The 26,782-nt window shown below is 37.3% G+C and overlaps 1 protein-coding gene and 2 pseudogenes across 7 annotated transcripts in view; 1 reads left to right on the plus strand and 2 right to left on the minus strand.

The window, feature by feature from the left end:
- BCL2L13 (BCL2 like 13) overlaps positions 1–26,782 on the minus strand; it is an 89,018-nt gene that overhangs the window by 14,110 nt on the left and 48,126 nt on the right. For 6 of the 7 annotated variants that reach the window (XM_047065123.1, XM_047065121.1, XM_047065118.1 and 3 more), the window contains one exon: positions 21,964–22,107. In XM_047065123.1, coding sequence (XP_046921079.1) covers positions 21,964–22,107 — 144 coding nt within the window. Of the gene's footprint in view, positions 1–4,212; positions 4,295–5,128; positions 5,167–21,963; positions 22,108–26,782 lie in introns of all 7 variants that reach the window. The other variant, XM_047065124.1, reaches the window with a different exon arrangement.
- Positions 11,561–13,236, minus strand: LOC124501144 (elongation factor 1-alpha 1-like; annotated as a pseudogene).
- LOC124501145 (BCL2/adenovirus E1B 19 kDa protein-interacting protein 3-like) lies at positions 15,659–16,598 on the plus strand (annotated as a pseudogene).

The raw sequence follows: 26,782 nt of genomic DNA on the forward strand, positions 1-26,782 counted from the left end.
CACACTCACATATAAAACATACAGATTTCATGAAACAGTACTTATCCTCATTACACTAAAATCATTTCAGTTGCAAAATCCACTTATTGATTTTAGATCACAAACTGTGTCACCTCCCACAGTATAAAAACTCTGTTCTAACAAATTCTTACCTAAAAGTTCCCAAAAGACAGTCTTCAAATATCCCTGATTAAAAACAAAAACCTTTTTGTGGCTTTCTATTCTTAAAATAGAAACAAGAAGCTTTAAGTCAAAGAGAAAAAAGACAAAAATAAATTTTATTCGAACTACTTAAATATTAAATATTATGGTAGACATCAGATGACATTTTCACCAATAATTTCTTATGTAATTTAAAACTAAATCTTTCATAAGTATTTAGTACATGACATAGGAGAAAATAAAAGTGAAGCCTTACCACAGTGGATTTGTACTGCCCTTTTCAGGAGACAGACTTACTTCTTTCTAATGTAGCAACACAATCCCAGGAAATGAAAGACAGTGAGAAAGAGGAGGGAGGGAACAAGGGATGAGTCAGGGAGAATCGTAATATGCCAACGAATCTGTGCCCTACGTGCACTGCAGGGCAATTAAAAGTCAGAGTCAAAACGCAAAGGAATCATCAGACTCAGGAAGAGGAAAAAAATACACGCTCTTAAAGACATATCTGAAAACTTGACATTTGTAAAAATGTAACATTTTCACAAAACACTTTTATATCATTATTTCTGTGAGATAGAGAGCTAATCTTTCTATTTTCTAATTGATAAAACTGAAGTTCAAAGAAGTTAAATGAATTCCCCCCAAAACACAAGGCAGAGTTGGGGCCACAAATTCATTTTGTGATTTCCAATCCTGTTAACTCACCACTCTCTGGCAGGTAAAAAAAAGAAAATAAAAAGCCCTATCTTGTAATTCTAATGTCAATATAAACAGTAATAAAAAATTATAATCCAGTTTAACTCTGAAAAGCTAACTGCTAATTACAATTAAGGTGTGTATTCCTAATTGAATTTATATTTCTAATTGCACCCCAATTAATCACCCCCTCCTTGTATCTCTGAACACACCTATCTCATAGCATGTAACATGCTACATGTGGTTACTGACATTTATATCCTCTCAACCAGCTCTGAGCTCAAAAGTAGGACCTATATTTTATTTAACTTTTGTATACTTAGCATCTAGCATCGTGCTTACCATAACATATGCCGCCATCAAGTAAGGTTTACTGCATATTGAAAATTAATCTCTGAAGGGCTTAAAAAGTATAGAAATTAACTTATTTAATTAATCTTCACCAACTCATTGTAAATGGGCTGACACTATTAATGATTGCCTTAGAAACTAGACTTTATAAATAAACTGAAGGATATTCGGGGAAATGATTCATCTAAGGCCATGTAATTAGACAGTAGTAAACACTCCTAGGCCATACTCCTTCTCAAGGAAAACCAAGACAAAGTACACGAACTGGTGATACCTACAAGTATTGCTCCACGGAACAGGAGCCTCAGTTTCTATTCCACACAGACATTTCAAAGGAATTATAGAACTATATTTTGACCTCACATGATGGTGAGTATCAGTAATTAGGAATGATCAGAAGCAGATTGAGAATCTTTCACATCTAAGATATAGAAATTGTAACTATATGACTAATGTCCCAGTTTGAGGAATAATGCCCATGGATAAAGTAACTAAAAACAAAATGATACAGATCCTTGTAAAGCCTCAGCTTGATGTCATTTTAACTTCTGGTTTCTGGGAGACCAGTAAGAAGCCTGGAAATTGCCACTCCACCCTAACAACAAGTAAAAAAGCTGACCAAATGGAGAAATCTGTGACTCTGCTTAGATCTGTAAGAGAACTGAGGTCACAGAGCAAACCGTTGCCCCCAAGACAGGAGTGACCAACAGGCAACACAGGGAATCACAGCTTAATAGAGGAGAAACTCATGAGCATTAACCTCCCCAGGAACCAGTACCTAGTTAGGGAAATGAACTGGAGCTGTCTAACTGCTGGAGGCTCAGGGTGGACAAAACTGAGAGATAAAACTTCAGACAGCCTTTCAGTTTCCGGTTCTGCATGTAAGGAGCTTGAAAGTCACCACTCTACCCAAACCAGTAAAACGCTGAACAAACTGAAAAATCCACAACTATTCGAGGATCTGTAAGTAGAGAGGTGATGGCACAGGGCAAACTACTGCCCCCAAGACTGGAGAGACACACAGAAGAATATGGGGAATCACAGCTTACCAGGCTGGGAATTGTGCAGGGGACGAGCACTGAGGTAGGCAAACCTGAACTATAATTGATGAATTGCTGGAGGCTCAGTGTGGCCAACACAGAGTTTAAAACTCCAGGAGGACTCCCTCATAGGAAGACCCCTGCAATTTTGTGAGATTTACCTCCAGGAGATTAACCAGGTGCTCTCAATAAATACCAAAGAAAAATCCCCTCATGCTTCTGACAGGAGGAGGAGGAAAAAGAACTATCTTGAAATACATCAGGGCACTCTGCTTTGTCCTCAAGAGAAACTAGTCAATCAGAGCCTAAACAACCTATGGGCAGAGAAATACCCAACTCCAGCCCACTCTAGCCATCTCATTCTACCTAATGCAGGAAGAAAAAACTGAGAAAAACATTTGTGAAGTTTACAGTGAGCCACAGGCTCAGTAAAAAGACTGACCTAATCATAGGACTATAAAAAAATCCCTCACCTTTCCCCTAAGGCCTCTTTACAGCAGTTCCTTTCACCCAGTGCACCATGTCCAGCTATCAAGAAAAAATCACAAGGCATACCAAAAGGCAAAAACATAATTTGAAAAGATGGAGCAAGCATCAGAACCAGACATTACAGACGTTGAAATTACCACACTGAGAATTTAAAGCAATTATGATTAATAAGCTAAGGACTCAGGGGGGCGCCTGGGTGGCTCAGTTGGTCAAAGCGTCCGACTCTTGGTTTCAGTTCAGGTCATGATCTCACAGTTTGTGGGTTCGAGCCCCACGTCTGGCTCTGTGCTAGCAACATGGAGCCTGCTTGTGACTCTCTCTCTCTGTCCCTCTCTCTCTTTCTCTCTCTCAAAAATAAATAAATAACAACTTTAAAAAAAATTTTTTTTTAAAATAAGCTAAGGACTCTCGTAGATAAAGGAGATAGCACGTAAGAACAATGTAAGCAAAGCGACAGAAATAATAAGAAGGAACCATGAGATCAAAAAGATCTGTAACGGAAATGAAGAATACTTTGACGGGCTTCCATTAGACTAGACATGGGTAAGGAAAGAATCTCTGAGCTTGAGGATATCTCAATAGAAACATCCAAAACTGAAAAGCAAAGACAACAAAGACAGGAAAAAAAGAACGGGATATCCAAGGACTGTGGAACAACTACAAGAAGCATAAATATACAAAATTAGAATATAAAAAGGAAAAGAAAAAGAGAAAGGAACAGAAGAAATATTTAAAACAATAATGTCTAAGAGCTTCTTCAAATTAATGTCAGACACCAAACACAGATTCAGGAAGCTCAGAGAACATCTAGCAAAATAAATGTCCCCCCACCCCCCAAAAAACCCCCACCCTACATCTAGGAATATCATTTTCAAACTACAAAAATAAAAATCAAAGAAAAAATCTTAAGGCAAGCCAGAGTTAAAAACATCTTACCTGTAGAGGAACAAAGATAAGAATTATATTGAAATTCACCTCAGAAACCATGCAAGCAAGAACAGAGTGGACTAAAATATTAAAAAAATGTTGAGAGAACAAAACCCACCAATGTAGAGTTCTATACATGTAAAATTACCCCTCAAAAATGAAGGGCAAGCAAAAAATCTCAGACAAGCAAAAACTGAGGAAATGTGCTGTTATTAGACTTGCGTTGGAAGCAATGTTAAAAGAGGCTTATTAGAGAGAAGGAAAATAATATAAGTCAGAAACTTGGATCTCCGTTAAGAAAGGAAGAGCATCAAAGAAGGAATAAGTGAAGGTAAAATAAAAATTTTTACTTTTCTTATTCTGAATTGATATACCTGATAATAGTTTATTCAAAGCAACTCAATCATGTATGCGTACATATACAGTATATATATGCACATACACATATACATACATATGCATGCTTATATAAGTGAAATAAATGACACCAGTGATACAGAGATGACAGAGAGGAATTAAGATTATTTTGTTATGATAAGGTACTCACATTACTCATGAAGCAGCACAGTGTTATCTGAAAGTGAACTTGGACTAGTTGTAAATGTATATTGCAAACTCTGGGGCAAGCACTAAAAAAAGTAAAAAGAGAAATGTAATGGACATGTTAAGAAAGGAAAGAAAATGGAATCATACAACATGCTCAATTAAAACCACAAAAGGCAGAGAAAGAGTGGAAGACAAAAATGGGAACAAAGAATAAGGGCAACAAGTAGAAAACAGTAACAAATATGCTAGACATTAATCCAATTATATCAATAATCACTTTGAACTTCAACAGTCCAAATACACCAATTAAAAGACAGAGTGGATCAAAAAACAAGACCCAACTATATGTTGTCTACAAGAAACTCTAAATATAAAGACACATACACAGTAAAAGTAAACGGATGGAGAAAAATATACCATGCTAACAACTAATCAAAAGAAAGTAGGGGCACCTGGCTGACTCGGTAGGTAGAGTCTGTGACTCTTGATCTTGGGGTTGTAAATTTGAGCCCCACGTTGGATGGAGAGATTACTTAAGAAAATCTTAAAAAAAAAAAGTGGGAGTATTAATTTCAAACAGAGCAGACTTCAGAGCAAGAAAAGTTATCAGGAATAAAGAGGGCATTACATAATGAGAAAGGGGTTAAACCTCCAAAAAGACATAATAATCTTTAATGTGTACACATCTAACAACAGAGTGTCAAACTATGGGAGGCTAAAACTGATAGAAGTGCAAGGAGAAATAAATTAATCTACTATTATAATTGGAGACTTTGACACCTTTCCAGTAGAAATAGACCGAAAAGTCACAAATGACATAGTTATATTCAGCAATTGGATATAATGGGCATCTATAAACTACCTCATCCAATAATAGAAGAATATACATTCTTCCCAAGCTCACATGGAATACTCACCTAAACCATTCTGGGACATGAAACACATCTTTACAAATCTAAAAGAATAGAAATCATACAATGTCTGCTCTCAGGACCATAATGGAATACAACAAAATACAATAACATAAATGGAAAATCCCCAAATACTTGGTTATTAAACAATATATTTCTGAATAATACATGGGTCAGAGAATAAATCTCCAGAGACATTTAAAAATACTTGAACTAAATGAAAATGAAAACACAACTTAAACTTTGTATGAGGCCGTAAGAGCAATGCTTAGATGGAAATTTATAGCATTAAATATTATATGCATATATTAGAAAAGAAGAAACACCCAAAATCAATCACCTAAGCTTCCAACATAGGAAACTAGAAAAGGAAGAGAAGATTAAGTCCAAAGTAAACAGAAGAAAAAAAACATAGTAAAAATAAGAGCAGAAATCAATGAAATTGAAAATAGGAAATCAATTGAGAAAATCAATAAAACCAAAAGCTGATTATTTGAGATCAATAAATTCAGTAACAAAAACACACACACACACACAAATCACTAATATCAGAAATGAAAAATGGGACATCACTACAGATCCCACGGACATTAAAAAAAATAAAGGAATATTGTGTTCCGTAACTATAAATTTGATAACCTGGATGAAATGGACCAATTCTATAAAAGACGTAATCTGTCAAAACTCACACAAGAAAAATCTATGAGGCCAGCATTACACTAATTCTAAAATCAGACAGATATTATAAGAAAACTACAGACCAATACCTCTTATGAACATAGATGCAAAATCTTTAACCAAATATTGGCAAATAGAACCCAACAATATATAAAAAGAATTATATGCCACAACCAAATAGGATTTATCCCAGATAGACAAGGTTGGGTCAACATTAAAAAATCAGTTAATGTAATCCATCACATCAACAGGCTACAGACCAAAAAACAAAGTCGTAAGATCATGTCAACAGACAGAGAAAGCATCTGACAAAATCTAACATCCAGTCATCATAAAACTTTATTAGTAAATTAGGGCAGAGGGGAACTTCAACTTGACAAAGAATATCTATAAAAAAGACCCTACCGCTAACATGTTTAATGGTGTGAAACTATAAAGTTTCCATTTAGATGAAGAACAAGGCAAGGATGTCATCTCTCACCACTGCTTTTCAACACTGTACTGGAAGTCCTAGCTAATGCAGTAAGATACGGAAATAAAATGTATACAGATTGGGAAGGAATTGTTAAAAAGAAGACAACAGGCCCCAAATGGATTTACTTGAGCTAAACCCCTGTCACCAACCAAGACTTAATACCTAACCTAACTGCAAGTTCAACCTTCTTTAAGAATGTGATCTTAACCAGTCAGTCTGGAATTTCCTAGTCAGCACTAGTGAGGTAATTCACCCAATAGACTCCATTTACCTCCCTAAAAAGGGTGACCTTGCCTGAAATAATCCTTTCTTTTGTTTATGACTTCCTTGTCCCACCTCCTTTCTGCCTTTAAAAGCCTTTCCTTGGGTCACCTGGGTGGCTCAGTCAGTTGAGCCTCCAACTCTAGATTTCAGCTCAGGTCATGATCTCACGGTCAGTCATGAGATCTAGCCCCACACTGGGCTCTGTGCTGGGCATGAAGCCTGCTTAAGAATCTCTCCCTCCCTCTCCCCCTCAGCTCTTTCCCCACTGGATACTCTAAATAAATACATAAATACATACTTCTTTTATTTGCTAGATGGGATGCTGCCTGATTCATGAATCACTGAATAAAGTCAATTAGGTCATCAAATTTACTCAGTTGAATTTTTATTTTACAGAAGAAATAAAACTGTCTTGTTCACAGATGACATGATCATCTATGTAATGAAAATCCAAAAGAAGCGACAAAAATACTAAAACTAATAAGCAATAATAGCAAGGTTGTAGAATACAAGGTTAATATACAAAAGTCAACTGCTTTTCTATATACTAACAATGAACAAATGGAAATGGAAATTAAAGACCTAATACTAATTACATGAATATCCCCCAAAACAAAATGTTTAGATATAACAAAATAGGTACAAGATCTATATAAGGCAAACTATAAAACTCTGATGAAAGAAATCAAGAAAGAACTAAATAAATGGAGATAGTCCATGTTCATGGATATAAAGTCTCAATATGGTTAAAATATCAGTTCTTCTCAACTAGATCTATGATTCACTGCAATCCTAACCAAACTCTCAGCAAATATTGACAAACTAATTCTTAAGTTTACATGGAGCAACAAAAGACCAGTGATAGTCTACACAATATTGAAGAACAAAGCTGAAAGACTGACACCACATGACTTCAAGACTTACTATATAAAGCTAGAGTAATCAAGACAGCATGGTATTGGTGAAAGAACAATAGATCAGTGGAATAGAATAGAGAGCCCAGAAACAGATCCACATAAATACAATCAACTGATCTTTTTATTTTATCTTATTTTAGAGAGAGAGAGCACATGAGCAGGGGAAAGGGGCAGAGAGAGAGAGAGAGAAAGAATCCTAAGTGGGCTCAACCAACATTCAGCATGGAGCCCAATGTGGGGCTTGATCCCACACCCTGGGATCACGACCTGAACAGAAATGAAGAGTTGGATGCTCAACACACTGAACCACCTAGGTGCCCCATACAGTGATCTTTGAAAAAGGAGCAAAGGCAATACAATGGAGAAAAAAATAGTCTTTTCAAACAATGGTGCTGGAACAACTAGACATGCACATGCACAGAAATGAATCTAGACACAGACTTTACACCCTTTAAAAATTTAACCCCAAATGGGTCACAGACCTGAATACAAAACACAAAACTAAAATTCCTAGAAAATAACGTAAGATAAAACCTAGATGACCTTGGGCTTGGTGATGACTTTTTAGATACAACACTAAGACACAGTCAAGGAAAGAAATGGTTGATAAGCTGGACTTTATTACAATTAAAATATCGGTCTATGAAAGACAGTGTTGAGAGAATGAAAAGACAAGCCACAGACTGGGAAAAAACAATTCCATTTTTTTTAAATGTTCATTTATTTTTCAGACAGAGCACTGTACAAGCTGGGAGGCAGAATGACAGGGAGACAGAGGATCCAAAGCATGTTCTGGGCTGACAACAGACAGCCTGATGCAGGGCTCGAACTCACAAACCGTGAGATCATGACCTGAGCCAAAGTCGGCCGCTTAACCGACTGAGCCACCCAGGCGCCCCTCCCTCTCTGTTTTTATCTTACTTTTGCTTCCATTCCCCTATGGTCACCTGTTTTGTTGTTTCTTAAATTCCACATATGAGTGAAATCATATGATATTTGACTTTCTCTGACTTATTTCGCTTAGCACAATATCTCTAATTCTATCCATGTTGTTGCAAATGGCAAGATTTCGTTCGTTTGGATCACCAAATAATATTCCATTGTATAGAAATATATACCATGTCTTCTTTATCCATTCTTCAGCCGATGGACATTTGGGCTCTTTCCATACTTTGGCTATTGCTGACAGTGCTGTTATAAACATTGGGGTGCATGTGCCCCTTCGAATCAGCATGTTTGTATCCTTTGGATAAATACCTAGTAGTGCAATTGCTGGGTTTTAGGGTAGTTCTATTTTTAATTTTTGAGGAACGTCTATACTGTTTTGCAAAGTGGCTGCACCAGTTTGCATTCCCACCAGGAGTGCAAAATGGTTTCTCTTTCTCCTCATCCTTGCCAATATCTGTTGTTGTCTGAGTTGTTAATTTTAGCCATTCTAGCAGGTATGAGATGGTATCTCATTGTGGTTTTGATTTGTGTTTCCATGATGATGGGTGACGTTGAGCATCTTTCCATGTGTCTGTCTGTTAGCCACCTGGATGTCTTCTTTGGAAAAATGTCTATTCCTGTCTTTTGCCCATTTCTTCACTGGATTATTTGTTTTTTGGGTGTTGACTTTGAAAAGTTTTTTATACATTTTGGATATTAACCCTTTATCTGATATGTCATTTGCCACTATCTTCCTATCTTCTCTCATTCCATCAGTTGCCTTTTAGTTTGGTGATTGTTTCCTTTGCTGTGCAGAAGCTTTTTATCTTGATGAGGTCCCAATAGTTCATTTTCGCTTTGGTTTCCCTTGCCTCTGAGGACATATCAAGTAAGAAGTTGCTGCGGCCAAGGTCAAAGAGGTTGTTGCCTGTTTTCTCCTCTAGGATTTTGATGGCTTCCTTGTGTTACATTTAGGTCTTTCATCCATTTTGAGTATCTTTGTGTATGGTGTAAAGAAGCAGTCCAGGTTCATTCTTCTGCATGTCACTGTCCATTTTTCCCAACACTGTTTGCTGAAGAGACTGTCTTTTTTCCACTGGATATTTTTTTTTTTAATTTATAATGTTTATTTATTTTTGAGAGAGAGAGAGAGTGTGAACAAGGGAGGGGCAGAGAGAGAGAGGGAGACACAGAATCTGAAGCAGGCTGCAGGCTCTGAGCTGTCAGCACAGAGCCTGACACAGAGCCCGAACCCATGGACTCGGTGATCGTGACCTGAGCCAAAGTCGGATACTCAACCGACTGAGCCACCCAGGTGCCCCTCCATTGGATATTCTTTCCTGCTTTGTCTAAGATTAGTTGGTCATATGTTTGTGGTCCATTTTGGGAGTTCTCTATTCTGTTCCATTGATCTGAATGTCTGTTTTTGTGCCAGTACCATACTGTCTTGATGATTACAGCTGTGTAATACAGCTTGAAGTCTGGAATTGTGATGCCTCCAGTTTTGTTTTGTTTTTTCAACATTACTTCGACTATTGAGAGTCCTTTCTGGTTCCACACAAATTTTAGGAATGTTTGTTCTAGCTCTGTGAAGAATGCTAGTGTTATTTTGATAGGGTTGCACTGAATATATAGATTGCTTTGGGTAGTATTGACATTTTAACAATATTTTTTCTTCCAATCCATGAGCATGGAATTTTTTTCCCATTTTTTGTGTCTTCTTCAATTTCTTTCATAAGCTTTCTATAGTTTTGAGTGTACAGATTTTTCACCTCTTTGGTAAGGTTTATTCCAAGGGTTTATTACGGGTTTTGGTGCAACTGTAAATGGGATCAATTCCTTGATTTCTCTTTCTGTTACTTCATTATTGGTGTATAGAAATGCAACTGATTCCTGTACATTGATTTAATATCCCGTGACTTTGCTGAATTTATGTATCAGTTCTGGAATTTTTTTGGTGGAGACTTTGGGTTTTCCACATAGAGCATCATGTCATCTGTGAAGAGTGAAAGTTTGACTTCCTCCTTGCTGGTCTGGATGCCTTTTATTTCTTTTTGTTGTCTGATTGCTGAGGCTAAGACTTCTAACACTATGTTGAATAACAGTGGTGAGAGTGGACATCTCTGTCGTGTTCCTTAGGGGGAAAGCATCCCCATTGAGGATGCTATTAGCTGTAGGTCTTTCATATATGGCCTTTGTGATCTTGAGGTATGTTCCTTTTATCCCTACTTTGTTGAGGGTTTTTATCAAGAAATGATGCTAAATTTTGTCAAATATTTTTTCTGCATCTATTGAGCAGATCATGTGGTTCTTATCCTTTATTTTATTAATGTTATGTATCACATCGATTGATTGCAGATATCAAACCAGCCCTGCATCCCAGCAACAAATCCCACTTGATTATGGCAAATAATTCTCTTAATGTATTGTTGGATCTGGTTTGCTAGTATCTTGTTGAGAATTTTTGCATCCATGTTCATCAGGGAAATTGGTCTGTAGTTCTCCCTTTTTAGTATATGTGCTGCCGAAGCGAGCACTGTAGTTCTCCCTTTTAGTGGGGACAAAGAACTCTTAAATAAGAAAAAAAAAATGGGGCCCCTGGGTGGCTCAATCAGTTAAGTGTCTGACTTTGGCTCAGGTCATGATCTCATGGTTCGTGGGTTTGAGCCCTGCATCAGGCTCTGTGCCTAATTCAGTTCTCTCTCTCTCTCTCTCTCTCTCTCTCTCTGCTGCTCCTCCATTCACACTCTGTCTCTCTCTCAAAAATAAACATAAAAAAAAAAAAACCTGATTTTTTTTTTCTCATTAAACTTTTGTTTTAATGGGTCTCAAAATTCTGCGACAGATTTTTGGTCAAGTTGTTTCCATTAAAAAGTACTGGTTTTAGGGGCGCCTGGGTGGCGCAGTCGGTTGAGCGTCCGACTTCAGCCAGGTCACGATCTCGCGGTCCGTGAGTTCGAGCCCCGCGTCGGGCTCTGGGCTGACGGCTCAGAGCCTGGAGCCTGTTTCCGTTTCTGTGTCTCCCTCTCTCTCTGCCCCTCCCCCGTTCATGCTCTGTCTCTCTCTGTCCCAAAAATAAATAAACTTTGAAAAAAAAAATAATAAAAAAATAAAAAATAAATAAATAAAAAAAAATAAAAAGTACTGGTTTTAAAAACTAGTAACTTAAAACTGCCACACACACATACAAAACAAATGGCCCACAAAACATTCTTCGTTCCTTCTGAAGGTTTTATGATGCATTTGCTATCATTAACCATTCTTTTACTATTAAACTTAAATGGCCAATTGACACAAACAGTTCTGAGACCGTTCTTCCACCACTGATTGAGACTGGAGTGGCAGAGATAATATTCATTTAGTCTCCTGAGCTTTTTGGGAAGACTTGGTGACTTGCCAGCTCCAGCCGCCTTCTTATTCACTGCTTTGATGACACCCACAGCAACCACCTCATATCACGAATAGCAAAATGGCCCAGGGGAGGATAGTCAGAGAAGCTCTCAAGACACACAGGCTTGCCAGGAACCATATCAACAATGATAGCATCACCAGATCTCAAGAACTTGGGACCATCTTCCAGCTTTTTTCCAGAACGACGATCAGTCTTCTCCTTCAGCTCAGTGGACTTGCAGGCAATATGAGCTGTGTGACCATCCACCACAGGTGCATATCAAGTGCTGATCTGGCCTGGATGGTTCAGGATAATCACCTGAGCTGTGAAGCCAGCTGCTTCCATTGGTGCATCATTTTGCTATCACCAGCGACACTGTCACGATGAACATCTTTGACAGATATGTTCTTGACTTTGAAGCCCACATTTTTCCCAGAAAGAGCCTCACTCAAAGCCACTCAAAGCTACATGGTGCATTTCAACAGACTTTCCTTCAGTTGTAACACTGACTGGAGCAAAAGTGACAACCATGCCTGATTTAAGAACACCAGTTTCCACTTGGCCCATAGGGACAGTACCAATACCACCAATTTTGTAGACATCCTGGAGGGGCAGACATAAGGGCTTGTCAGTTAGATGAGTTGGTGGCAGAATACAATCCAGAGCTTCAAGCAGTGTGGTTCCACTGTCATTGCCATCTTTATGGGTGACTTTCCATCCCTTGAACCATGGCATGTTAGCACTTGGCTCCAGCATGTTGTCACCATTCCAACCAGAAACTGGCACAAATGCTACTGTGTTGGGGCTATAGCCAATTTTCTTAATGTAGGTGCTGACTTCCTTAATGATTTCCTCCTATCTCTCCTGGCTGTAGGGTGTCTCAGTGGAACCCATTTTGTTAACACCAACAATAAGTTATTTTACACCCAGTGTACAAGCTAGGTCATGCTCACAGGTCTGCCTATTCTTGGAGATACCAGCTTCAAATTCGCCAACACCAGCAGCAACGATCAGGACAGCAGAGTCAGCCTGAGATGTGCTTATAATCATATTCTTGATAAAGTCTTTGTGTCCTGGGGCATCAATAATGGTCACATAGACTTGCTGGTCTCAAATTTCTACAGGGAGATATCAATGGTGATACCATGTTCATTTTCAGCTTTCAGTTGATCCAAGACCCAGGCATACGTGAAGGAGCCGTTTCCCATCTCAGCAGCCTCCTTCTTAAATTTTTCTAAAGTTCTTTTGTCAATCCTGTCACATATATAGATCAGATGACCACTAGTGGTAGCCTTGCCCAAATCTATGTGTCCAATGATGATGATGTTGATGTGGGTCTTTTCCTTTCCCATTTTGGTTTAGGTTTAGAGGTGGTTTTCACAACACCTGCGTTCTGGCAACAAACCCACTGTGAGAGAAGCCAACCTGAGTTTAAAAATGGGCCAAACGTCTTAACAGACACCTCACCAAAGATATACAGATGGCAAATAAGCATATGAATAGATGCTTCACATCATATGTCATCAGGAAAATGCAAATTAAACTAATGAGATATGGGGGTGCCTGGGTGGCTCAGTCGGTTAAGCATCCAACTTTAGCTAGGGTCATGATGTCACAGTTTGTGAGTTGGAGCCCTGTGTTAGGCTATGCGCTGACAGCTTGGAGCCTGGAGCCTGGTTAAGATTCTGTCTCCTTCTCTCTCTCTGTCTCCCTCAAAAATAAATAAACATTTTTTTTAAAAAGTATCAGATTCTTGGTTATGGCTTAGGTCATGATCTCATGTTTCGTTGAGACTGAGCCCCGCATCAACCCCACACTGGGCGTGAAGCCCTTAAGATTTTCTCTCTCCCTCTGCCCTTCCCCTGTTCATGTATGTTCATTTTCCCTCTCAAAAAAAAAAAAAAAAAAAAAAAAAAAAAGATTAAAACTTATGCCCACATAAAACCCTGCACACGGATGTTTGTAGCAGCTTTACTGATAATTGCTAAAACTTGGAAGCAACCGAGATCTCCCTCAGTAGGTGAATGGGTAAATAAACATCCAAAGGAGTGCTAAAAATTCAATGCTAAAATGAGATGAGCTATCAAGCCATAATAAGAAATGGAGGAGGGGCACCTGAGTGGCTCAGTCAGTCAGGCATCTGACTTCGGCTCAGGTCATGAACTCATGGTTCATGAGTTTGAGCCCTGCATCTGGCTCTGTGCTGACAGCTCAGAGCCTGGAGCTTGCTTTGGATTCTGTGTCTCCTTCTCTTTCTGTTCCTCCCCCACTTGCACTCTGTCTCTCTCTCCCTCTCTCTCAAAAATAAATAAAGGCTAAAAAAAAATTAAAAAAAAAAAAAAACACATGGAAGAAACTTAAATGCACTTACTAAGTTAAAGAAGCCAGTCTGAAAAGGCTACATACTGCATGGTCTCAACTGTCTGACATTCTGGAAAAGCAAAATCAAGGAGACAGTAAAAAGATCAGTGGTTGCCAGAGGTTAGGTGGGAGGGAGGGTCAAACAAGCGGAACACAGGATTTTTAGAACAGTGAAACTACTCTGTATATAATACTACAAGGGTGGATATGTCATTATACTTAAAATTTTTAAATGTTTATTTTTTTGAGCTGTAAGCACAGAGTCTGACACAGAGCTCAAACTCACAAACCGTGGGATCATGACCTGAGCCGAAGTCAGATGCTTAAATGACTAAGCCACCCAGGTGCACCAGATATATGTCATATTATAAATTTGTCCAAATTATGGAATATACACCAAGTAAACTGCAATGTAAACTATGGTCTCTGGGTGACAATGATGTTTCCATGGAGGTTCATCAGTTGCAACAAATGTACGACTCTGGTGGGAGATGTTGATAATGGGGAAGGCTATGCATGTGTACAGTCAGATAGTATATGAGAAATCTCTGTAAATTCTGTTCAGTATTTCTGTGAACCTAGAACTGCTCTACAGTCTGTTTAAAAAAATTCAAGCCAGTCATATTACTTCTAAACCTCAAAAAAGTGTTCTTCTCAATACCAGTACAATGGAAAAATCATCTCAAATATACTGCAAAAACAATCACAAAACATAAATCATAGGAAAAAAAATTATCTGTAGAACTCTAAATGGCATTCATCCTAGGCATTTCTTTTTATAACTCAGAGAACAAAATATTACTGTCCTCTGCAAATTTATAAGCCCAAAGCCTTCATCTAACATATTATAGCTGCCATCACCTCCTCCTTCCCTGTAGGTTTTCAAAACTAGTTCCACTTTGAGAGCTAGGTAATTTGTTTTACCCTGATGTATTCAAGTGGCTGAAGACAAACACATCACCCATGGAAATCATACTACAGACTTTATATAACTGACATGCAACTTCATGTAGACAATGACCATAATTGTCAATGACCTCTAGAAGAATGACCATTATGGTTTTAAGACCTGTCAATGTAACATTTAACACAAAGTACCTTAAAGGTGATTCATGCTGATACTTTGTATCAGAGGATACATTTTCATCAATTAGCTGAAAAAGCAATCTCTTGGTTTTAAACACACACACAAAAAACAGAGTGCTTAGACCTAACAATGTGAAATATAGATTGGGCATTCAAATTTAGAGATTAAAAACACATTTATAAATTTTTTAAGGGGCGCCTGGGTGGCGCAGTCGGTTAAGCGTCCGACTTCAGCCAGGTCACGATCTCGCGGTCCATGAGTTCGAGCCCCGCGTCAGGCTCTGGGCTGATGGCTCAGAGCCTGGAGCCTGTTTCTGATTCTGTGTCTCCCTCTCTCTCTGCCCCTCCCCCGTTCATGCTCTGTCTCTCTCTGTCCCAAAAATAAATAAACGTTGAAAAAAAAATTTATAAATTTTTTAATATTAACAACTAGTTATTCATATTTTTGCTTTTTCTTTAGCACACACATTTCAGTTGAATAAAATACTCTCTGTAACAAATTATAATAACAAACAATATACACCAATACAACAATATACATCAATATACTACATCATAATAAAACTGAAAATGGAGAAGGGAATGAATAACATCCCCTGTATTTTGTTTCTTCCCTTGTTGTAAAACACCATATAAGTGAGGAAGATTCCTGAGTGGAGCTACCCATGAACAGCAGCAATGGCAATGATAATGGCAACGAGGAAAATGGGGGGCTGGCTCATGTACTTTCCTCATCCTCTATCTACCATGGAGACATGGAGGAGATTCTTTTGAATGCACAACAGGAATTAGGACAGAGCAGTTTAAGAGGAAGTGATTACTGTGATAGCCCTTCCCCATAAGAAGACGAGTAGATTTTTTGTTTGATGTAGAAATGCACAGCAGCAGAGACCACAGCTCTCAGTCAGAAGTAATAAAAGAAAAGAAAGAAGTTGATGCTTTGAAGGAAAGTATAGACTGTACGTCTGACTGATCCTGTAGGCCTGAAACCATTCCCCTGGGGAGTTAGTTCCTCTTCAGGCACTCTCTGTATCTTTTAAGCATGAGGAAAAGAAAAAACAGGAAGAAGAGGGGTATTTTCTCTGCACACTCTCTTCATTCCATCTCTCTTCCTTCCTCATGTTTTGTCTTTGGAGCTAGGCATCTATACTGAAAATAACTGAGCACACCTCTGCTAGAACCTACTGAGGAAAAGAAAAGGCCCCTGAAAAGTGTGAGACCTGTGAAGTAGTGTATTATCATAGTAGTTTACTTGAACTTGAGACCATGACAAGCCTGACCCAACCTACCACCCTATTTTTACATATCCAAGTTCCAGTAACTCTCAAATCCAGTATTTTATTCAAACTCTGTTGAGGCATTTTACTAACCTCATTCCCTCTTTAGCCTATGACACTTTAGAATTTCCTAGCAGTTGGCTGCTGTCTAGCAAGGGCTTCTTTTCCCACAAATGCCACCAATAGATTAAAATTTTGGCAACAATGTTATTGTCTTTTATTACCACCAGACTAAGACCTGCATCATTCATGGTATAAATTTTACTCCTGCAATGTAACTACCACCTATTTCTTAAAATGAAATCAGGTTAGCAAATGATAAGATGCTTTGTTGTTTTATTTTGTTTTGTTTTTCAAGACAAAGGCAAGCTTCTCTAAGTTTGAATTTACAGTTATTAAAAAAGAAAAGAGGGGCACCTGGTTGGCTCAGTCAGTAGAGAGTATATGACTCTTAATTTTGGGGTTGTGGGTTCCAGCCCCACATTGAGCCTAGAGCTTACTTAAAAAAAACAAAAACGGGTGCCTGGGTGGCTCAGTCGGTTGAACGTCCGACTTCGACTCAGGTCATGATCTCACAGTCTGAGTTCGAGCCCTGCATCGGGCTCTGTGCTGACAGCTCCGAGCCCGGAGCCTGTTTCAAATTCTGTGTCTCCCTCTCTCTCTGACCCTCCCCCATTCATGCTCTGTTTCTCTCTGTCTCAAAAATAAATAAACGTTAAAAAAAAAATTAAAAAACAAAACAAAAACAAACAAGACATATACACACAAATATCCAGGGCAATAAAAAAATATTTTAAACCAAAAACTAAGAAGAAATTAAGATATAATAAAATGGAAAGGGAGATACAACTCCATACATTGTAAAGATTAAAAGAAAGGATTTTTTTTTTTTTTTTTTTTTTAAAGAAAAGCAGACTGCCACATGCAGCACCTCATTCAGATGTGTCTGGAGTCTTAGAAGCTTGACTACCATATGTTCTCCTACAAATGGAGCTTGAGAGCCTGTTTGGAGGCTCTAGCAGTGGAGTGCGGCCATTCCTACACCCTTGACAAAACGGTGTCTGGGAAGATCATCCTCTTCAACCCAGTGTGCAGCCTCAGGAAATGCACATGGAGCATTGAGGGAGGAAGGGGAGATGGGCCTAGCCAGCTAGATCAGCCAAATCAGCCCTGGTGATCAATAGGGTGACAGATGTTGCAGCCAGATTGCCTTCCCATCCAAAAGAGAGGATATTTTTGAGACATTTAGAAATCTGTACGCTGGGGCATCCGGGTGGCTCAGTCGGTTTAGCATTCGACTCTTGATCTTGGCAGGTCATGATCTCATGGTTTGTGGGATCGAGCCCCATGTTATTAGCACAGAGCCTGCTTGGGATTCCCTCTCCCTCTCTCTCTGCCCCTCCCCTGCCTGCATGTACTCACCCTCTCTCTCTCTCTCTCATAAATAAACTTAAAAAAAAAAAAAAGAAAGAAACTTGAATGCCAACAGGATATTTGATGAAGAAATCATTTTTAACTTTTTTGATGTGATAATGGTAGTGTAATTAAAAATAAAATCTTAAGTGGGGCGTCTGGGTGGCTCACTTAGCTGAGCATCCAACTTCGGCTCAGGTCATGATCTCACAGTCTGTGAGTTCAAGCCCCGTGTCAGGCTCTGTGCTGAAAGCTCAGAGCTTGGAGCCTGCTTTGGATTCTGTGTCTCCCTCTCTCTCTGCCCCTCCCCTGCTCACGCTCTGTCTCTCCCTCTCTCTCAAAAATAAATGAGCATTAAAAAAAATTAAAAAAGAAAATAAATTCTTGAAACAAATAAAAATAAAAAATAAAAATAAAATATTTATTTTTTAGAGATACATACTGAAAAAAATTTTAATTCCGCTATACTTAAAATACAGTGCTGATTAAAGTGCACAATATAGTGATTCAGTTCTATATATTACTCAGTGCTCATGATAAGTATACTTTTAATTTATCCTCCTCACCTATTTCACCCATCCCCCCACCTCCCTACATACTGAAATTTTTATATATAAAAGTATATGATGCCTAGATTTTGCTCCAAAATAATATTAAGAAGAGACATGACTAGGGTGTGAAAAAAGCATAACTGGCAATGTGTTAATGGCTGTTAGGGCTTAAATGATGGGGGTCATTATACTATCTTATCTATTTTCATACATGTTCAAAATTCTCCAACATAAAATGTTTATTAATTTATTTATTAATTAATGTTTACTTATCTATTTTGAAGGAGAGAAAGAGAGTGCAAACAGGAGAGGGGCAGAGAGAGAGAAAATCCCAAGCAGGCTCTGTGCTATCAGTGTAGAGCCAGACCCGGGCCTTGATCCAACAAACCACGAGATCATGAAAAGCTGAAATCAAGAGACCTGAGCTGAACTCGAGTCAGATGCTGAACTGATTGAGCCACCAAGACACCCTAAAATGTTTTTTAAAAGTAAGTGGTATAAGACAATTAAGAAATAAAAATCCACTGTATTCTCCTCCAAAAATAATTAATAAATAAATAAATAAATAAATAAATAAAAGGGTATTATGAACAGCTCTATGCCAATAAATCTGAAAATCTAGGGATAATATCCAGAAAAATTATCAAAAGTTGACAGGAAAAACCAGAAAACTTACCCCAAAGAAAACACCAGGTGATTTTGCAGGCATGATAAGGCACAATAAATTAAACCTCATATATACTATTCCAGAGTATAGAAAAAGAGGAAACACTCTTCCCTTCCCAACTGTATATTTTACGAAGCTAGCATATCCTTAGGGGCGCCTATGTGACTCAGTTGAGCATCCGACTCTTGGTTTTGGCTCAAGTCATTATTAGGATGTCCCTGGAACCACAGTGGAAGAGACAGCCATCTCGCCAGTGCAACCCAACGGAAAGCCCCAAGCGGTGCGCCAGAACGAACTGAAGGTCAACCAATCACCGAGTGCCAGCATAACCCAACGGAAAGCCCAAAGCTGTGCGCCAAAACGAATTGGAGGTCAACCAATCACCAAGCGACAGCACAACCTGGCGCGGAAAAAGGCCCACGTGGACCTAAACTGTGAACCGCTGCAGCTTAAAAACCCTACCCCAACACACCCGGCACGACTTCCCTGACTTCTCTCTCTCTCGCGCGCGCGCTCTCTCTCTCTCTCTCTCTCTCTCTCTCTATCCCTGAGTCACGAAAGCCTTTGACTGCTAAAATTTCTTAGCCTCTGACTCCTGTCTTTACCCTGCCAGAAGCCTGACCCTAACAGTCATGATCTCACGGTTCCTGGGTTTGAGCCCCACACTGGGCTCGCTGTTATCAGTGCAGTGCAGAGCCTGCCTCAGATCCTCTGTCTCCCTCTCTCTCTGTTCTTCCCCCACTCACATGCACTTGCATGCACATATTCTCTCTCTCTCAAAAATAAACATTAAAAAAATTTTTTAACCGAAGACATACAAGAAAATTACAAGCCAACCTCACTCATTTAGACTGATACAACTAAATGGTAAAATAATTAAAAGCACTCATTTTAACATCAGGAAAAAGACAAAGGATGAGTTTTAATACCAATTTCATTAATACTGTACTGGAGATTCTGATTAGTGCAATAAGTGTAATAAATAAATTTAAAAGAGACTTGTCAAGGAAAAAAATTATCATCATTCACAGACAGTATGATTTTCAAAGTAGAAGACCGACCCAAAGAAACCTGGAGATAAATAATGAGGATAATCATACAGTTCAACAAATTTGCTGGATATGAAATCAATATGGAAAAGTCAATTTGATAAGGGTACCATAGCTGAGTAAGATATCAACACTAGGGAAAACTGGGTGGAGGATATACAGAACACTTTACACAGTTTTGTGAATCTAAACTTATTACAAAATAATCTTATTTTAAAAGATTACAAATGATTTTAAAAATTAAGAAGTCTGACAATATTAAGTATTAGAGAAGACGAAGAGCAACAAAAAATTCTTATGTACTGCTGACAGAGTGTACGTTGGAAAACCACTTTGGAAAAACACTTTGGCATTATCATGTAAACTGAACATGTCTATACTCTTAGACCCAGAAATTCTACTCCCAAGTATATACTCAGAGAAACTCGTATACATATGTATAACAATGTTCATAACAGCAATATTTGTAATAGCAAAAAGGTGAAAATGTCTACTGACAAGATAATAGATAAATAAATTATGTGATATATTTACACAATGGAATACCAAACACCAGCCAATACATTAACCTAGATCATATATTCTCGGTGTGGATGATTTCGAGGGTTAAAACTGGTTTGGCAAGATGGGGGAATCTTAGGTATTACAATCGCTTGTGGCCCTCCAGAAGGCAACAGTACATAAATACACTTAGATCTATGGTATTAAAATTTCATGGGAAAGGAGGGAGATGATTAGGATACAAATGTCTAAAAAAGGATCCATAGGGGACTGAGAAAGAAAAAAATAATTCAGAAACAATGACCTAGGACAGTCTCAAGAATGTAACACTGCGTGAAAAAAAAGCAAGTTTAGAAAAATACATTTAATGTGGTATTATTCACATAAAGTTAAAAATGTACAAAGTAGGGGCGCCTGGGTGGCGCAGTCGGTTAAGCGTCCGACTTCAGCCAGGTCACGATCTCGCAATCCGGGAGTTCGAGCCCCGCGTCAGGCTCTGGGCTGATGGCTCAGAGCCTGGAGCCTGTTTCCGATTCTGTGTCTCCCTCTCTCTCTGCCCCTCCCCCGTTCATGCTCTGTCTCTCTCTGTCCCAAAAATAAATAAACGTTGAAAAAAAAAAAAACTTAAAAAAAAAAATGTACAAAGTAATATATTGTCTAGGTATGTGTGGTATATATAAATACATATATATACATATACATACATATATACATGTATACATTATATATATATTATATATACCTCATTATATATATTATATATACTATACATAATATATATATTATATGTATTATAATATATTATATATATTATATATACCTCATATATACGTATCCTCATTATATATATATATGCATGGCTAAGCTATAAAAAAAACAAATTTCAGAATAGAAGCTATCCTTGTAGAAGCATGCTGGAATCTAGGAGGGGCACATGAAAGGATCCAAACATGTTTGCTGTGTTCTTTTCTTCAAATGAGCTGGCAGATACATAGGCGTTCACTTTATTATTCCTCTTAATTATTTATATGTTTTTTGTTAGTACAAAATGTTTCATAATTAGAACTACTTAAAAGAACTATTTAAAAACACCACCTATCACATTACTCTAAGTAAAATATTAATAGCAAAACTGTATTAATAGTCTTGCTTTGCTATCATCACGCAATCAATATTAAATAATATTAAATGATAATATTGATATTAAACCTATGTTGATAAAAACAAGCACCATGAGTAGCTTAACCTTTTTTTAAAGGTAAGAAAACACACAACAGCTCATACCCAGCCACCTTGTTGAATGATGTACTCTGCAGCGTAGTCCTCCAGGTATGTCACACCAAACTGCAGCAATGCACTCAGAGCCTCTTGACCACGTCTTGTCAACTCCAAAAGCATTTGTTGTAGCAAAATCAGAGGCACCAAAATCTTCAATGCAAAGATGAGAGAGTAAAAAACAAACAGAAATTCTTATAATTCATTTTATATGTTGACTACTAGAAAATGATACTTGGATGCATCATTATAGAATCTCACTTTTATCACAATAAAGGAATAAAACATTGACCCCCTACTAGAATGTCTGTGAATACTGCATGTAGATTTTTATGCCATAGGGTGGTGGAAGTTATCATTATATGAAAATAACTGGGCTCCTGTGAATGTGTGTTTTTGTGAAACATGTACAGGAAATTCACTGAAAGTATTATTTATAATAGCAAAAGACTGAAAACAACCCAACAGGGACTGGTTAAATCAATTTTGGTAAAATATTATATAGTTGTTAAAAAGAATTAGATTATTTACTGCCCAATCACCAAGACTTATTTTCAGTGAGAAAAGTTACAGGAGAGTGTGTATAATAATGGTACATTTGTGTTTAAAGCGCACACGCACACACACACACACACACACACACACACACACACACACACACACACTTGCATAATCCTATAGTATCTCTGGAAAAATATATAAAAAACTGGTAATAGTGGCAGTCTAAGAAAAGAAGGAAGTAACTGGTGATAGGGTAGGAAAATAGTTTTCAGTACGTTTCTCTCTGTACTTATTGCATTTTGTACCATGTTCTTTTATTATCTATTTGAAAATAAAAACTTTCAAAATTATCAGCTATTTTATAAAAAGTCATCAAAAATCTAAGGAGGAGGTATTATTATCATTCCAAATAACCTTATTGCTCAATATTGAAAAACCATCAAATTTATAAGAGTCATGCTAGAGTCCCTTGCCTTCCAAAAACAGCTGCACACTGAAAAGAACGAACCATTTTCAATTAACCATCTGCATGCAATCCCGTTAGTCTAAAACATCAAGAAGGCTCCACATTCCTGGAAAAGGAATGCAAAAGGAAATGAAACCAATTCCAGTTCCTTATTACTGAATTGCCAAGGTAATAACTGAGGATTAACAAAATATTTCTACAGAAGAGGACAAACAGAAAAGACAATGAGTTTATAGCCTTACTAATATTCTTTGGCTTTCAAGTAAAAGTAGTCCTGAGGGAATCTATTTCAAAGACTGAAAGAAAGAATGCAACAAACACAGATCTTCCTTTTTTAATATTGTAAAAGAACTCCAGTCCAAAATATACTTAAAAACCCCTTCTTAACACTAATGGAGGGGTATAGGGCTAATAGGGCTATAAAGAATATATATATTAGGCTTTCTTCACAATTAGAAAACATGTCATACTATTAAAAACAAAAAAAAACCACCCAAAAACCTATTGTTCATCTAGATCCAGTATTTTGTCTTAGCAGAAGCAGTAAGGTACAGCTTGTTGATCAGTCTGACTTAGATCATATCAACTTCAAAGGCCTGCGATGTTCTGTACCTCAAAACATTCTAAATTCCCCTAATAATCTACAAATATGAAATATTTTAAAGTTATTCATATTTAAGCTCTATTATGTCTTAGGGAAATGAGTTGTAAACACTTTATACTTGCTATATAATACTTATTTTTATTTGTTCCAAATTTATCTTTCATATATCAAAAAGTAGATGCCCTAGTTTTACTATGTAATCGTCTAGAGATAAATCTGTAATCCTCTTTCACTACTGTCTTAATTTCAGTCCTTAATCATATTACCTCTCGTTCACTATACTTTTTAGGCTGAAATTTACTAATCTTTTAGTCTGTTCTTCACATGGCCATTCTTCCATTGCTTTAATCATTTAAGTTATTCCTTCCCAGATCTTCTCCAACCCAATTATATCTTTCTTGCAACTCAGTAACCAGAGTGCAGAAATGTTATTTTACAGGACTAACAAATTCTAATTGTAACACTCTTGGTGATACATGCTCTATTTTACCTATTTGACATACTATCTTCAAGGACCTATGTGGGGACTTCCAAGCCCACTATCTTTTATGTATAATTTAGATGGTCTTAATATAGTTAAACTCACTTGCCCTGTAATTTTTGTGATCACACACAAAACTTCATGAGTTATTTCTACAACCAATTCCATCAACTTGGCAACGTACTATCGGCAATACTTATCACCTTATACCCGATAGATTTTTTTGCGTTCCCCCTCCCACAGTACTAAAGAAAGTGTTTTAAAAAAAAACCTGGATCCCCAAGCATCCATACCTAGAAGGTCTCCACTATTCATATCTCTAGGACTCAAAAGCAACCAAATAGTCTTAGTCTTTGAATTCCTCTCTGTAAATCATTTCCTTGCTAAATGATAGTAATCCCCAAAAACATAGAAGTTATTTTTTCCTCTAATAACTTTGGTAAAGAAATGCTAAAGCAATTTTGACCAACAAAAAGGAATACCTCCATTTACTGTCTCCTCATATGTACTACATGGCACCTTCCTCCAATAGGTTAGACTTTGCTAACAACATTATCTTTTTATTAAAGAATATATGAGCTTGCCTGGTGCAGAAATAAAATATACTAGTTTACAGCGTCAAGGGTCTCTTCCAGGAGAATAGATATTTGTAATTATAAAATACATATGTTGATCCATCAATCTACTATTCAGTAACCATGCTATAACTTAACAATTCTAATAAATGTCATATCCCACAAATTTTATCTGTATCTAATCAATTGATTAGGTTTGAATGTTTGTCCTATCTACCTCAAAATAAAATTTGAGACTACCAGGCATTATGTATCACACAGTGTAATGCAACAGGAAATAGGGAACACGACCAATGAAGTATTCTTGCCAAAAAGATTAAACCTAAATATGATTAGGCTTCTAGATCTACCTACCAAGGGAAAGGAAATATAGATACAGAAGAACGTTAAGTGACATCTCAATGATGTCAATAAAATCCAGAAAGTAGGAAATTTAAGAGAAATAACTTGTAAGTAAAGAAAAACACAAGAGGGAGGATAAGCCTACATATTAAAAGACACTTAAGTCACATGTTACATGATCACATTTATATGAAATATCCAGAATAGGCAAATTTAAAAAGACAGTAATGTTGCCAGGGGCTGAGAGGAACAGGAAATGGAGAGTGACTACTACTAAGTACTGGGTTTCTTTATGGAAAGATAAAAACGTTCCAGAATCAGATGGTAGAAATGACTGTACAGCTCTGTGAATGTACTAAAAAAAACCACTGAGCTATATACTTTAAAATGGTAAATTTTATGGTATGAATTATATCCTAATTTTTTTTTTAAAGTAAAGACAAGAGAATTATCAACCAAATGCAATGCATGGGCCTTGTTTGGATTCCAATTCAAACAAATCATCTTAGAAAAATACCTTTAAGAGACAAGTGGAAAATTTTGAATACTGAATAGATTATGTGATGATAGAATTACTGTTCATATTTTGAGGTAAAATAGTGGTATTATCAGTTGGTTAAAAAAAGGAATATATCATCCTTAAAATACATATTAACATATTTTTGAAAAAAATGATATTTAGGAGAGGCGTCTAGGAGGCTCAGTCAGTTAAGCATCTGACTCTTGATTTAGGCTCAGGTCATGATCTCATGTGAGATCAAGCCCCGTGCCAGGCTCTGCACTGACAGCACAGAGCCTGTTTGAGATTCTCTTTCTCCCTCTCTCTTTTCCCCACCCCTGCTCATGCACCCATATGCTCTCTCCTTCTCTCTCAAAATAAATAAATAAAAACTTTTAAAAAATATTTTTAAAAAATGATTTCTAGGGTCTACTTCAAAGTAATCTGCGGGGAGAGTGAGAAGAGTACGGGGGAAATAGATGAAACAAGACCAGCCATATGTTGATACTTATTGAAGCTGAGTGATTTTGCGTATGCTTGAAATTTTAATAATACAGATTTTAAATATTAGTGATTAAATATGCCACTAAAAATTAACCAAGGCAAATATATTTATTTTTATTTTTGCTATTATTTTTCTAAAGTTTATTATACTATGAACAGTATGTACTAACACTATAGCTGGTTCTCTTTTTACAGTTACAATGTTTATTCTATTTTATTATTATTATTTTTTAAAGATTTTTTTTTAAGGTTTATTTATTTAATTTTTTTGAGAGAACGCGTGTGTGAGCAGGGGACGGGCAGAGAGAGAGGAGACACAGAATCTGAAGCAGACTCCAAGCTCTGAGCTGTCAGCACAGAGCACAATGTGGGGCTCAAACTCACGAACTGTGAAATCATGACCTGAGCTGAAGTTGGATGCGTAACTGACTGAGTCACCCAAGTGCCCCTAAATATTTTGTTTTTAAGTAATCTCTACACCCAATGTGGGGCCCAAACCCATACCCCTGAGGTCAAGAGTCGCACGCTCTACCAACTGAGCCAGCTAGGTGCCCCTACAATGTTTAGTTTAACAAAAAAGATATAAGGAGAGTGAGAAAAATAGAAGGCAGTAAGATAAGATGTAAAGTGTGGTGTATCTCTGGATGCCATTTACACTCAAGGTCGAAAAATACAGTGATTATGAATGTGCCATAACCAGTTATGGAATTTTACAAGTAACATAATTATAGTTAGCAGTCCAATGGCACACGCACTTGAGCATAACTGTATTTCTGGCAGAGTCTATACCCCCAAGAAAAGGCAAAGCTAAGCATTTCAAGGCTTTTTCTCTTTGATGGTTGTGTTCTTTTTTCCT

This window comes from Lynx rufus, unplaced genomic scaffold (assembly GCF_022079265.1).
Source record: "Lynx rufus isolate CCGP_SWC_20201006 ecotype Redwood Valley unplaced genomic scaffold, mLynRuf1.p SCAF_7, whole genome shotgun sequence".
Lineage (NCBI taxonomy): Eukaryota > Metazoa > Chordata > Mammalia > Carnivora > Felidae > Lynx > Lynx rufus.